Below are 12735 nucleotides of genomic sequence, written 5' to 3'. Positions count from 1 at the left end.
GGTACCTCCTGGCAGAGGTCCCAAGAGGAGTATCGTCTGAAGGGTAAGAGTAAGGGAAAAGTACTAGGAGAGCAAATTCATTTTCAAGATTTCAGCTTTATGTCTGAACACAGAGCTTTATTTTCCAGAATTGATTAATTGTGTGCTAGTTTATGTGAAACTTTTACCTTGAAATATTTTACCTTGCATTTAGGGAGACATAAGTTTGTAGGTTTGCAAACCAACTTGCTTTTGCATACAAAGCCACATACTGCTAAAGAGAATCCAGTCCACTGGATCTAATGTATTAAATTTTCCTGCTAGATTTATAGTTTGGATTTTGGAGTACTTAAATGGTCTTTTAAAGTTGAATAATTTTTCTTAAAAGTGTTTTAAGTTCCAAGAGTGCCAGGTTGACACAAATTGGTCTCTAGCAGCTTAACTCCTTGCAGAAGTGGTTTGCAGTATGAATTTCTGAAGAACTTACTCTTCCACAGGGTGCAGAAGGAAACAGAACTTTTACATCTGGACACTTCAAAGGGTTCATTATGTTATTGTGGGTAAAATGTAGCAACCTATTTGAGTTCATCCTGTAAGTGCAATGTCACACTTTCACAGGAATAGGAGAGATGTCAGAGACAGGAGGAAAGGAGTAGCGGAGGAGTGAGAACGTAGGAGGAAAATTAGACTGCTCTTTAGACTCAGCTTGGAAAAATGGGTGAATCAGAGCTCTATCCTCCCTTCTACAGGAGAGCATCAGTTGAGGACACTATGATCATAGAAGTGTCCTGATCCACCTACTTACTATGAACACAAGTACCTAGGTGGCTCAGCTGTAGGCAACCCTGCCTTCTCCTCCCACAAACATTTAGCACAGAGGAGGAGTGTGGAGAGAGAAAAGATGGAATAGAAGAAGCCAGGTGCATAAAGGAATCACAGAATCGCAGAATTGTAGGAGTTGGAAAGGATCTCCAGAGATCAAGTCTGACCCCCCTGCCAAAGCAGACTCCCCCCTGGGCAGTCTCTTCCAGTGCTCCGTCACCCTCACTGTGAAGTTGTTCTTCAGCATATTGGACCGCAACTTTTTATGCTCCAGTTTATGGCCATTTCCCCTTATCCTGTCCCTACAGACCAGTGAAAGGAGATTGACCATGTCCCTTTGTCTCCTACACTTAAGATATTTGTGATTATTAATAAGATCCTCTCTCAGTCTTCATTTCTCAAGGCTGAACAGACCGTGGTCACCCAGCCTTTCCTTGTAGGGGAGATGCTCCAGGCTCTTTATCATCTTTGTGTCTCTCCTCTAGTTTCTTTCCAGGAGATCCCTGTCTTTTTTGTACCAGGGAGACCAGAACTGGATACATTACTCCAGGTGAGGCCTGACCAGAGCAGGGTAGAGAGGGAGGATCACCTCCCTTGACCTGTTGGCCATGATCCTTTTAATACATCCCAGGATCCCATTGGCCTTCTTGGCTACCAGGACTCACTGCTGGCTCACAGCCAGCGTGTTGTCCACTGGGACCCTACGTCTTTCTCCACAAAGGAGAAGATAATTTGGATGAAGAAATCAGCTGAGGGAAGGTAAACCAAAAGATTTGGGAAATGTGGACAGAATGCTTCTGCTGTGCACCATGAAGTGAGTTTCATACAGTTTATCCAAGACTTTCCCTGATAACACTTTCCACTGATTTAAACCGCTCGTACTTCCTATTCAACAGACCTCAAGATTGCTGTGATCAGTCCCTCCCATATACCTACCTGTTTTTCAATTCAATATCTTCTAGTTAGCCCCATTCTGTCAAATATCCACCTCCTCCTGTTGCTTGGGCACACTTGTGGCAGTGGCTGTAGCTCTAGGGAAAATCATACAAAGACTATTTTCTCAGAACAAGAAGAACCAGATGGTCTGTTGAGCCATAGAAATGTGTATCACAAGATCACATTTAGTTCACTTTTACAAGGAAATGAAGTAAAATCCTGGAAAAAAAAAAATATCATCAGAGCTCTTTGCATTTCTTCATTGGTTTAATACAGATTGTTACAGCTAAAGCGTAGACACAGAGAAGGACAAGCCTTGAGAAGGTGAATGATATAAATATTCCTGAATCCTTGTTATCATGGCTGGGATTGTGAAGTCATTAAAATTATTCTTAGCTACTTTTGGATTTTAACCTACTCTGGGGCATTACTAATAATATTACTAATAACATAAGTGCAGAAACCTTCAGGGGAGCACTAGATATTTTGTATTTTCTGACTCCAAGACTACTGCAAATTATGACTGAAATGATGAGTGTTGTTTGTTAGCATGAAAAATAAGCAACTTTCTGTTGGCATAAAACAAATTTTCTATAAGTGCGATTTGCACTTGTTGAGATAAAGCATGTTTAGAAATTAACTCAATCTGTGCTCATCCATTTTGTGACTGTGTTGAAAAGAGTTTGAGCTAATTCAGGTTCTAACTATGAAGATTTATAAAACAATAAAAAATATACTAAGCTATGATAAGTGATGATTAAATCAGTTTTACACTTGTTTAATTAAGTTGATTTGAAATTATATGTTTTAGTACATGTTTTGTGTCAATTATTCCAGTGCATCTGAAAGAAGTGTCTGTTTCTACAGTTAGGTGTTTTTTGGAAGTGATAGTTTAAGATAATTTTTTTGTACAGTGTATGCAGTGGTACTTCCAGTGCTACCCAAACTGATCATAGAATCATAGAATTCTTACAACTGGAATGGACTTCAGAAGGCCATCTAGTCCAACTCCCCTGGGATGTACAGGGACACCACAGCTAGATCAGGTTGCCCAAGGCATACTCCAGCCTTGTCTTTGAAGTCTCCAGGGACAGGGCATTAACCCCATCTCTAGGCAGCCTGTTCCAGTGGTTCACCACCCTCACTGTAAAATGTTTTTTCCTTATATATAACCTAAATCTGCCCTCTTTGAGCTTGATAAATTCAGTGAAGCCAGAAAAAATGATACTTCTAAACTGTCTTTGCGTTGGCTTGATATTTGTAACTATTTGAAAGTGGTAAATGTTCAAAGTAATAAAGTCATTGAATCCATCAAATGCAAGACAGATTTATACCCCTCAGTGCTAGACTTGGGAAGTATTTTAAAAAATGAGGAAACATTAACATGTTGCCAAAAATAAAAACAATTATGTATTCAGACCCAGTGGAATGTGAGGAGTTAACATTTGTAGGTATCTGTCAACCAATAATTTGCTTGAATCAGAAATGACTCAATTTTTTTTCCAAGATATGCAACAAGATGAATATAAATCTGTTAGGATGAAGTCTCCACAGGTAGAAGAAAAAGTAGATTTATTTACAATATCCTTAGCAAAATGAAAGTGTCATATTATACTTTGAAAGTCTTATTTGATTCATGCACTTGTTTCTAGACTGCTGCTCTCATTGCAAATTACGTTTGCTGTCATCTTTGAAATAAAAAAGAGTTTGAAACAAAAAATAAGTTTTTTATAGCTAGGGAATCTTGTGTCTCGTTTTCTGATTAGTTACTTATAACAGTATTATATAATTTTTATTATTGGACCCAATTCACAAGAACAAGCATAGAATTTTTACCAGGCCAGAGACAGATCATAAAATGTAGAACTGACATTATTCTGTGTCTTCAAATCAGTAGAAAAATAGCTGCCTGAGTTTGTTTATTTGTTTATTTGTTTGCTTAAGAAATAAGTGCCTAAAGTTAAACTCAGTCTGTAATTTAGTGAAAACATCTTAGTACTTACCAGCTTTGAAAGTCAAATATTTATTTATCCTATTATTTATCCTACTCACTCTCTTTATCCTTTGCTTGGAACCTGCTTTAGGAGTTGGGTGGGAATAGATGATGAGGTCCCTTTCAAATCCTATAATTCTGTGATTTATGTGCCTAAACAGGAACATAGAAATCTAACTGTTGTAAGAACAAAGTAAAAAACTCTTTTTCTTATACAAGCCAGGATGTCATTGACCTTCTTGGCTACCTGGACACACTGCTAGTTCATCTTCAGCTGAGCATCAACCAACACCCTCAGGTCCATTTCTTTCACACAGTCTTCCAGCCACTCTGCCCCAAGCCCGTAGTGTTGCATGGGGTTGTGACCAAAGAGCAGGACTCAGCATTTGGTTTTGCTAAGCTTCATCCCATTGGCCTTAGCCTAGTGATCCAGCCTATCCAGATTCCTCTGAAGGGTCTTCATTCCCCCAGGAAGATCTACACTTAGTCCCAACTTGGTATCATCTGCAGACTTATAGAGGGTACACTCAGTCCCCTTGTCCAGGTCATCAATGAAGATATTAAAGAGTATTAGTATGAAAATATTGACACAGGAGCCTCAGAGCATTTTGACGAATAGAATAACTGAATTACAGTGACAAAAAATAACAGCAGCTGTTTCACATCTCTTTCCTTGTGAAGTTATTTACTTTGCGTGAGACTAATAAGAAGCCTCCATAAATGAATGTCTTGATGATAAAGGGCATCATATTCATTCTCATTAGGCAACTGTAGGGTCTTTCTCACTGTACACATTATCATAGCATTAGAATTAGATCCCAGTTACAGACCTCAGTTTTCCCCTTTAGACTGAGGTATCAAAATTGGGAATTTGGGAAGCTTAGACTTAGACCATTGTAAGGAGGAGGAAGTGTAGATCTATTTTTTTGCAGAGATAGAGATTATTCAAATTTGTCTCAAATGGGAACAGAAAGAGACCAAATGTTTTAATCTTATCAAATAGTTAGACTTTAATTGGGTTTGTTTTCTTGCAAATGAAACCACTTTGTCAGTCTCATGCATGATGAAATCATTCCTGATTTATGGAATTGAATGTTAACCAGTTTGGTGGAAATCTGTTTAATTGCATAGTATTCCTAAAACTGAGACTTTCATAATGCCAGTGAAATGACGGAGCTTTCAAAGAGTGAAATGAACACTGCAGCTGGTTAAGGAAAGAGGAAGGCGTCTGCCATTGGGAATGGTTCAGGCCCGCATCACAAGTTGTATGGGAAGCATAGGTTAATGCTTGGAAAGGAAGTCACAGCAACCTGTTATGCTCAGAGGCATCAGTCTTCTCGCTTGAAGAAACTGCTACTTCTTAAACACATTTATCTGTGCACGGAGTTGAAAAGATTCAAAATAATGCTTTGCAAAGCTCTGTATTGCTGTTCTTTTTGTGGTTCATCATTTTAGTGGATTTTCTAATGGATGGCAGGCAGAATAGTGCTACTCCTTGAAGCTTAAGCCACTTTTTCAGCCTCTCTGTTTCTTGGAAGATGCAAACATTCATCAGCTGAAGTCAGAGGAAAACATGGGCAGTAAAAAGCAAGAGACAGAGAACTGATTGTTTAAAAAGTGACTAACTTTTTTTTCCCAATCTTTTTTGTTTTAGCATTACCAGAACCTTTGCATCAGGTAAAACAGAAAAAGTGATCTTTCAAGCACTCAAGGAATTAGGTCTTCCCAGTGGAAAGGTATTTAGCAGTTTTGAATAACTTCTTTGTATATGAATAAACTGATGAATCATTCAAATTCATATCAGTGATCAAAGCCATTTAGTGTAAAAACATGCCTGTTGTTCACAAGTATTTTATTCATCACTTCAGGTTGCTTACTAAAAACAAGATGTATTTAATGTGCTTCATGATGCAGCAGTCCTTGAAATTCTCAAATAAGGCTTCTCTTCTTTTTTGTAATAACTGGTCCACTCCTCCTCCCCCGGCATTTATACAAAGTACTTGAATGCAGAATATTGTTGCGTGCTGCCCTCTCAGTTTCGTTTGTTGAGTTCCTCATGTTCTTTTCTCCTTTTGCTCCCTTACACTGAAGTGCTGCCCAGCACTGTCCTGCCAGCAGCCCCAGAGAAGTGACAAGTGACTGTAGTTATGACTAATTTTTTCACCCTGACTCCTGCCAAAGGTCTCTTCTTTCATTTTGGAGACTCCAGCCCATTGTCCTTGGCTTTGCACCTGCCAAGGCTGGTGAGAGGCAGCATTGCAAGCTTAGCAGCTCTCACTGTCTCTAGCTGGAGAGAGGAGTGTAGAAAAATGTGGATTCCCAGTGGACACAGTGCCTGACACTAGGGATGAACTTCCTCACTGCTGCAGTGCTCGTCTTGTTCAGTCAAGAAAGGGCATGATACTGAATGTGTAAGCTGAGCATTCCCTTCTATGGAAATTTCAAACACTCTTTTATAAGAGCTGCTTTGCTATTTAGAGCCACTGTACCAAATCTGAAACTTTTTCTTGAAATGCCTTGGCTTCAGTATAAGTATCTTGTAGTTAAAACACTATTGTGGAATTTCCAGGTTTTTTTTAAGCTCTTTAGAAAAATAAGTACTGGGTTCCATGTCTTTATTTATGTAGAATTAATGTGACTATGAGATCAGAATATAAGAATGTCAAACAGATCTCTGATAAAGACGAATTTAAAACTGTTTGCAGAAAAGATAAAATAAACTAAATAAAGTGCATAATGGGTAAGGAGCTAAAACAGTACTTGGTTGCTTTTTCAGATGTAAGATACGCTCTACGAGAAAGAGCATATTGTCTTTTGCTGAGTAAATGCACTTTGCCTTTTATTGCAGAATGATGAAATTGAGCCTGCAGCATTTACTTACGAGAAATTTTATGAGCTCACCCAAAAGATATGTCCCAGAACTGACATAGAGGACCTCTTTAAGAAGATGTAAGTTCAAATTGAATATAATCTTGCTTTAAACTGATTTTACAGTAATTTTAGTCCATATCTAATCATAACAGAACACAGTTATTATCTAACCTTTAATCTTAGTAGCATCAGCAGTATTTTAAGACAAACTTCAGTCTTTCCCCTTCCTTGTCTCTCAGATTGTTAATGTAAAAGTTCACTCTGTATTTAGAGCGACTTTCACATAAGTTACAGAAAGTGCCTGGAACTTGTGTTCCTCCCATCCCCATATCCCCACCCTGCATTGGCTTTATTAACTACCGTAATTTTAACTTGCTCCTTTAGGTGATTAATATAGTATGTTAACTAACTAAAGTAAGTAAGAAATGTGAAGTTTCAAAAGCTTCTTCCTTCAATTTATTCTCAGCTGGAGGGCTTACTTGCTGTTTCCTGAAGTAACATCTGTTAAGTTATAGTAATTTTGGGAGATACACTGTGCTGAGCATAGACAGTTTGTTTTCTGTGACTGTTTGTTTTGAGATTATACAGCTACTTCAGGTAGAAAAGTTGAAGGTTTTAAAAGTATTGACAATGTCAGCATGCAAATCATACCTACTGTAGCATCATATATGAAAACTTACATTCTCTAATAAATTTCTTTTCAGCAATGGAGACAAAACTGATTATTTAACGGTAGACCAATTAGTGAGCTTTCTAAATGAAGTAAGCTTTTTCATACATTAACTACCATACAAGTCTGTCTGCAGTGGCTTGCTTCTTCCAGTCTTTTCATTGCATGTATCATGCCATTATTTGCTATGCTTTTGTTCTGCTGATCTTTCCATTGTGGTAACATCCAGGTGCAAAAATCAGCTCCAACCTTACATGTTCTTGTGCTTTCTACATGTTGGCTTTGCAGGTTGCATCTGCTGATTACTTGCTGTTGTGTTATGTTGTATTATGTATGTTTTATAAGTTTTATAATGTTAGATTCAATGCATTTTTATTATAAATGCATTCCAGTATTTTAATACAAGAGATTATTTTTATCTTAAGGCCAAGGATAAATATGTCTGCTAATTTCTCTGAATAATAGAAAAAATAAAGTAGGCTTTTACAAACTTTGGTTTGATTCAATACAGTAGAATATCCATCTCTTACAAATCTAAGAGCTGAGAGGGTATTTTAAGGGCTTCTATATTATTTTTTAAATAGTAAATGTGTAGCATAAAAGACAATATTTTTATTTCTGTATTTCCAGATTACAGTTGATGGCAAGAGTATTATTTCTTAAAAATATTGTGTTTGCGAAGTAGTTCAATAAACAGTGTGGGGGTTGGGGTTTTTTTTGTTTCTTTTTGCTTTGTTTTTCCTATTTCTAAAGCACAGTAAGTTATTTAAGACTGACTCGTTCAGAATTGCAAAACTAAATCCACTATTGTAGATTTGACAAGAACATACGCATAGAAAATAAATGCATTCTACCTGTGTTGGTACCAGTAGATTCTTGTTATCTGGAACATGGATAGCTGCTTTACTTCTCTGAATGATCTTTTTGGAGCCTCACAAAAAATCTCAATCTAAAATTATTTTACTATTTATTTATCAATCTATGTGTATATATATATATATATATGTATATATATATATCAGAAATATATTTCTGATATTTCTGTATGAAAACTCAAGCAATAATTTCTCCATATATCAACTTCAGAATATAGGTTTTTTTATTCAGCTGGGAGCGCATGCCTGATTCCAACCAAATTACATGTAAAATATACTCAGAAAAAAAAGCCAGAACATTAAGATTGTGAGATTAGCATTTCATAACTAATGGCAATGTTGCCCTTTAGTTGGTTACTAGAGTTCAGGAAAAAATAGTCAAATGGTTTTATAGAGGCACTTGCTTCTGACCATTTGAAACCAATGCCTTTGGCTCTGTGTTGTAGATATTCTGGTCTCTGAATGTATTTGGAGTTTAAAATTTAAGTCATGAATTAGAAGACACTAAAAAACCTGGATCTCACACCTGAAGCGATCTTTTCTGTCCCCTTCACAACAGGCCAGGATTGCAGTTAGTAATGATGTTTAAGGCTGGAAAATACAAAAAGTTTATTGTGATAATATAGGGGAAGGATTTGTTTGGCAGAGTTATTATTCATGAGAATCTTTAACCTAAATTAATTTGGATTGAGTTACCTCCTGCACAGGCCACAGAAGCTGTAAGCATTAGGGCTCTTTAAGGGAGCACAAGAATATGTTACTGGCTGTAAGTGGAGAGTGAACATCTTTCCTGGAGTTTTTCCAGAAGAACCGTTTTCTCTGTTTGACTTTTAAGTGCTGCTGGCTGACAGCTTATTTAATTATATATTGGTGTTAAAATTCCTGAGAAGTTTTAATAAATCTAATTATTGTCAGGCACTGAGTACTTTGCATAGGTGTTTTTTAAAGTTTGAAAACGTAGTAGAAAAGCAACAGAGATCACTACTATTGAGATTTGCTCCTGCCATTCATTTGCAGCAATAAATTATAGGCCAATTAACTGTCAAAATGGAAATTCAGTAGTCTGACCAGGATTCATCTTTTCTCTTGGGAAGGAGGTACGAGGAGATCCTTTTTTTTCCCTTTCTTTCTCACTGCCTCTCCTCTTTCCCACTTTCTCCCTCTCTTCCCACCTCTCTCCTTCTCATTTGCTCTTCCTCTTTTCCGTTCACTTGCTTGCTCTGTCTTTTTTTTTTCATTTCCACAAAAGGATGTCATTCTTAGCCCACTGCACAGAAGAAATTCAACAAATATGTAAAATTGATTTTGGCATAAGAGCTGCTTTGCATCTCAGTTTCTATCCTCTCAAATAGGAGACTGGAGGCCAGGTTGGAAAGGATAAATAATCTTTTCTCTTTCCAGAACTATGCAGGAGTCTTTTCTCTGCATATTTTTAGAATGTTCATTTTCATATGGTTAAGAATGTCTAGTGTAAAAGGTGTCCTGTTTCATATTGTAACCAGAACAAGCAAAAGCAGCTTTGCTGGACATACACAACCAGTCTTGGGGCATGTTGACTTTTTAAATGAAACATCATGCTTTTAGTTTTGATCAGCTTTTATGTTACAGCTTTTCTTGCCAACAAACTCAGTAGTGCAGAAGATTTCATAGGAGGCACCAGTAAACATTCTAGCTTTTTTTAAAATAACACTTTATCAGTTGTAAAATTTGCTTTCTTTTTTAAACTAAGTAAACATAAAAACATCCTTTTAATAAGTAGAAAAAAAATACATAATGACCAGTGATCATTGCAACAAGAATATTTTGCTCCTAGCTTCTTTTGATAATTCTGGAGACTCCTTCTCAAGAGGAACCTTCTTGCCTTCCATTTATTTTATTCTGTTTGCTTATGATTAATTATAGAAGGAGAATAGAAAGAGAACTTTTCTTGAATAAGAATCTTCCCTACTATTTCTTAACATTTTTTGAAGTAGAGAATTGTCACTAATGATAAAAGGTTTCTTAGTAGATTGTGCTGTTGCATGCCAATGTATTGCTGTTGTGTGTTGCTTAGCAAGTTATGTCCTGCATCCAGCTGCTCTCATTTCATATTTCATCTGAGTTTTACTTAGATATCCAGACAGCCAATCTGTAGTGAATGAAAATGCTATAATTTAGATGCTACATACTGTCAGTAGCATTATTTGAAAGATCCCTCCTTATCTGCATGATTAAATTGGCATTGGTTGTAATTTCTTGGAATCAGTAAAGCACATTCATCAATGTATTGAATGTAAGAAAAGAGGTAAAGTGCTTCTTTTTGATTGGAAATCGCTTTTTTTTTTCCTGAAAAAAATGCCAAAAAATTTACACATGAGGAATTACAGCAAATGCTGATACTGCTGTTCCAAGCCTGTCCACTCCAAAATGTTTATCACCAGTATGGGGGTGGCCAGTTACAGTTCTGAATTCTGCTTAAACTGCAGCTTGAAAACTGTGCATCTACTGGGGTAAAAAAAAATGTTTCCACAGTCATGTTTATTTCTTTGTTTTATTGCATCTGCTTATTTGCCACTACTCCATTCAGTTCTTTATATTTTAAATTTTATTTTAATGAAGAATCAGGCACACAGTGTGCAGCTCTAATCCAGCATGGAGGAAAACAAATGTTACATAGCACAGTATTAAGCAAAAATTGAAAAACTCGGCGGATTAGTAGGGTATTAGAAATCACTGCAAAATTACATCAAGAACATATTAATACTAAATATATTAAGAAATCCTAATACCGTAAATTTCTGTGAAACGAAAATACTTTAAAGATCTTTTAAACTGTTCGTATTTCTTCTTTTTTGAGTATTTAATATGACAATGTTTCTGCAATTCACAGATAATCAACAATAGTTGCATATCACTTAATTCGGACTTAAAATTCTTTATACTTCAGCCACAGATATTGCTGAAGACAGGAATTTTTGCGGAGATGTTTACTGTGCCATCAGTAAAGCCTGTCAGTTTACATGACATACGAAAAGGACAGGGAAGAAGAGAGAGAATTTATTAAGACAAGTTTAGCTATTTATTTTCAACATTTCATTGAGACATATACCATGTGCAGTCATTATTTTAATGAACAAGTAGCAGTAAGACCAGTTGTACAGTTAAAAGTATTTTGAAAGAAATCCACTGTGTGGTCAGACTGTATAGGTTTCTTACAAAAGCTGAGGTTTGTGTTCTGTCTAAAGCTGAAGTTACTGGTGGGTAGGATGAAAGTGATAGGGCTTTTTTTTTTTTTTTTTTAAACGTCCACTTCTTTCTTTCTCATCTGCAGTAATGAAATGCTCTTGAATGACAGGCATGCACTGTATTGTTTTGCTGAATTCCACTGTTTTCTAACCTTAGCATCAACGAGATCCTCGGCTCAATGAAATTTTATTTCCCTTTTATGACACAAAAAGAGCCATGCAGATAATTGAGACGTATGAGCCAGATGAAGACTTGAAGAGTAAAGGTAAATGTGGGAGGAAATTCAACGTTTGCTCTTCTTTTATCCCAGTGCAGTCATCAGGACAAAGAGATGATTTCATTTTAAATCGAGATGTTCCTTAGCATCTAAAGAATGCAAGAATTTATCTCAGCAGTGGCTTTATATCTCACAGTGTATTTTCCTTTCTTTTTTTCATAAATACAACTTTGCTGTTGAGCAAAATAATTAAACTTAACACCTTTTGTTTGGTTGCTTGTGCTCCGGATCACCTAGTTTAAGAAACAACATTCATTCACTACTCTGTAGCAAGAAGCAACTGACTCAACCAATGTTCATGCTCTGTAGCAAAAAGAAACTGACTCATCTTCAGTTACATTTTGGTAACAGAAGGGACAAGTTAATGCTGTGTGGTTTAGTAACCAGAGACTGCTCAGGAACACTGGAAAAGGAAATTCTTCCACTTGGTCAGTGCATGGCAAAAATGCAAAGATCAGTCTATTGATTATAGGATGCTGAGCTTCTTTAAGTTGTGAAGAGTTTAAGTTTTTTGTCTGCTAAAGTTTGAGAACCATTTTCTGCTTCAGCTTTCAGGTTGTCGGTGATCAACAAAAAAAATTCCTAAACATTAAATTCAATTTTCTCCCTTTTTCCTTTCTTCCAAAAATCAGAATCAGCTGAGAGGATTTGAATAAGACATTCCAGGAGAGTTCAACTCTGGCTGACACAAAGGACAGAAAATTTAAGCTCCAGTAGAGGATTTTTTTGAGAGTACTAGAAACAGAATTAAAAAAGCAGGTTTACTAGTATACTAAAGTTCTCTGCATAAGAGAAAAGCTGTCTTAAACCTAGAACTGCTGTGAAATGTGCCTTAACAATTGCTGAGTACTCATACGTGACCTTAGGGATTGCAGTCTTCAAATTAGAGCCAGATAACTCTTTGCAGTGACTCTCTGTGAGTAATCCCTTCTTCCCTACCTCAGATAATTTCTGATTTCTCTGTGTCTTGGCTGCTGTAAAAACAGATATTGTAGTACTGATTATTATTAAGTTTATCATTGCAATTTATCCCTTTATTTATTTTTATATTTTATGAATCATATAACAACAGAGAAATAATGGAAGG

The 12735-nt window shown here is 36.4% G+C and overlaps 1 protein-coding gene across 11 annotated transcripts in view; it reads left to right on the top strand.

Annotated features, from left to right (window-relative positions):
* PLCB4 (phospholipase C beta 4) overlaps window positions 1–12735 on the top strand; it is a 200946-nt gene that overhangs the window by 125445 nt on the left and 62766 nt on the right. For all 11 annotated transcript variants that reach the window (XM_085218966.1, XM_085218974.1, XM_085218973.1 and 8 more), the window contains 4 exons: window positions 5385–5466; window positions 6579–6679; window positions 7306–7363; window positions 11528–11636. In XM_085218966.1, coding sequence (XP_085075092.1) covers window positions 5385–5466; window positions 6579–6679; window positions 7306–7363; window positions 11528–11636 — 350 coding nt within the window. The remainder of the gene's footprint in view (window positions 1–5384; window positions 5467–6578; window positions 6680–7305; window positions 7364–11527; window positions 11637–12735) is intronic.

The sequence above is a fragment of the Meleagris gallopavo genome, chromosome 2, assembly GCF_905368555.1.
Source record: "Meleagris gallopavo chromosome 2, MGAL_WU_HG_1.1, whole genome shotgun sequence".
Taxonomy (NCBI): domain Eukaryota; kingdom Metazoa; phylum Chordata; class Aves; order Galliformes; family Phasianidae; genus Meleagris; species Meleagris gallopavo.
This window is presented reverse-complemented; position numbering and strand designations above follow the sequence as displayed.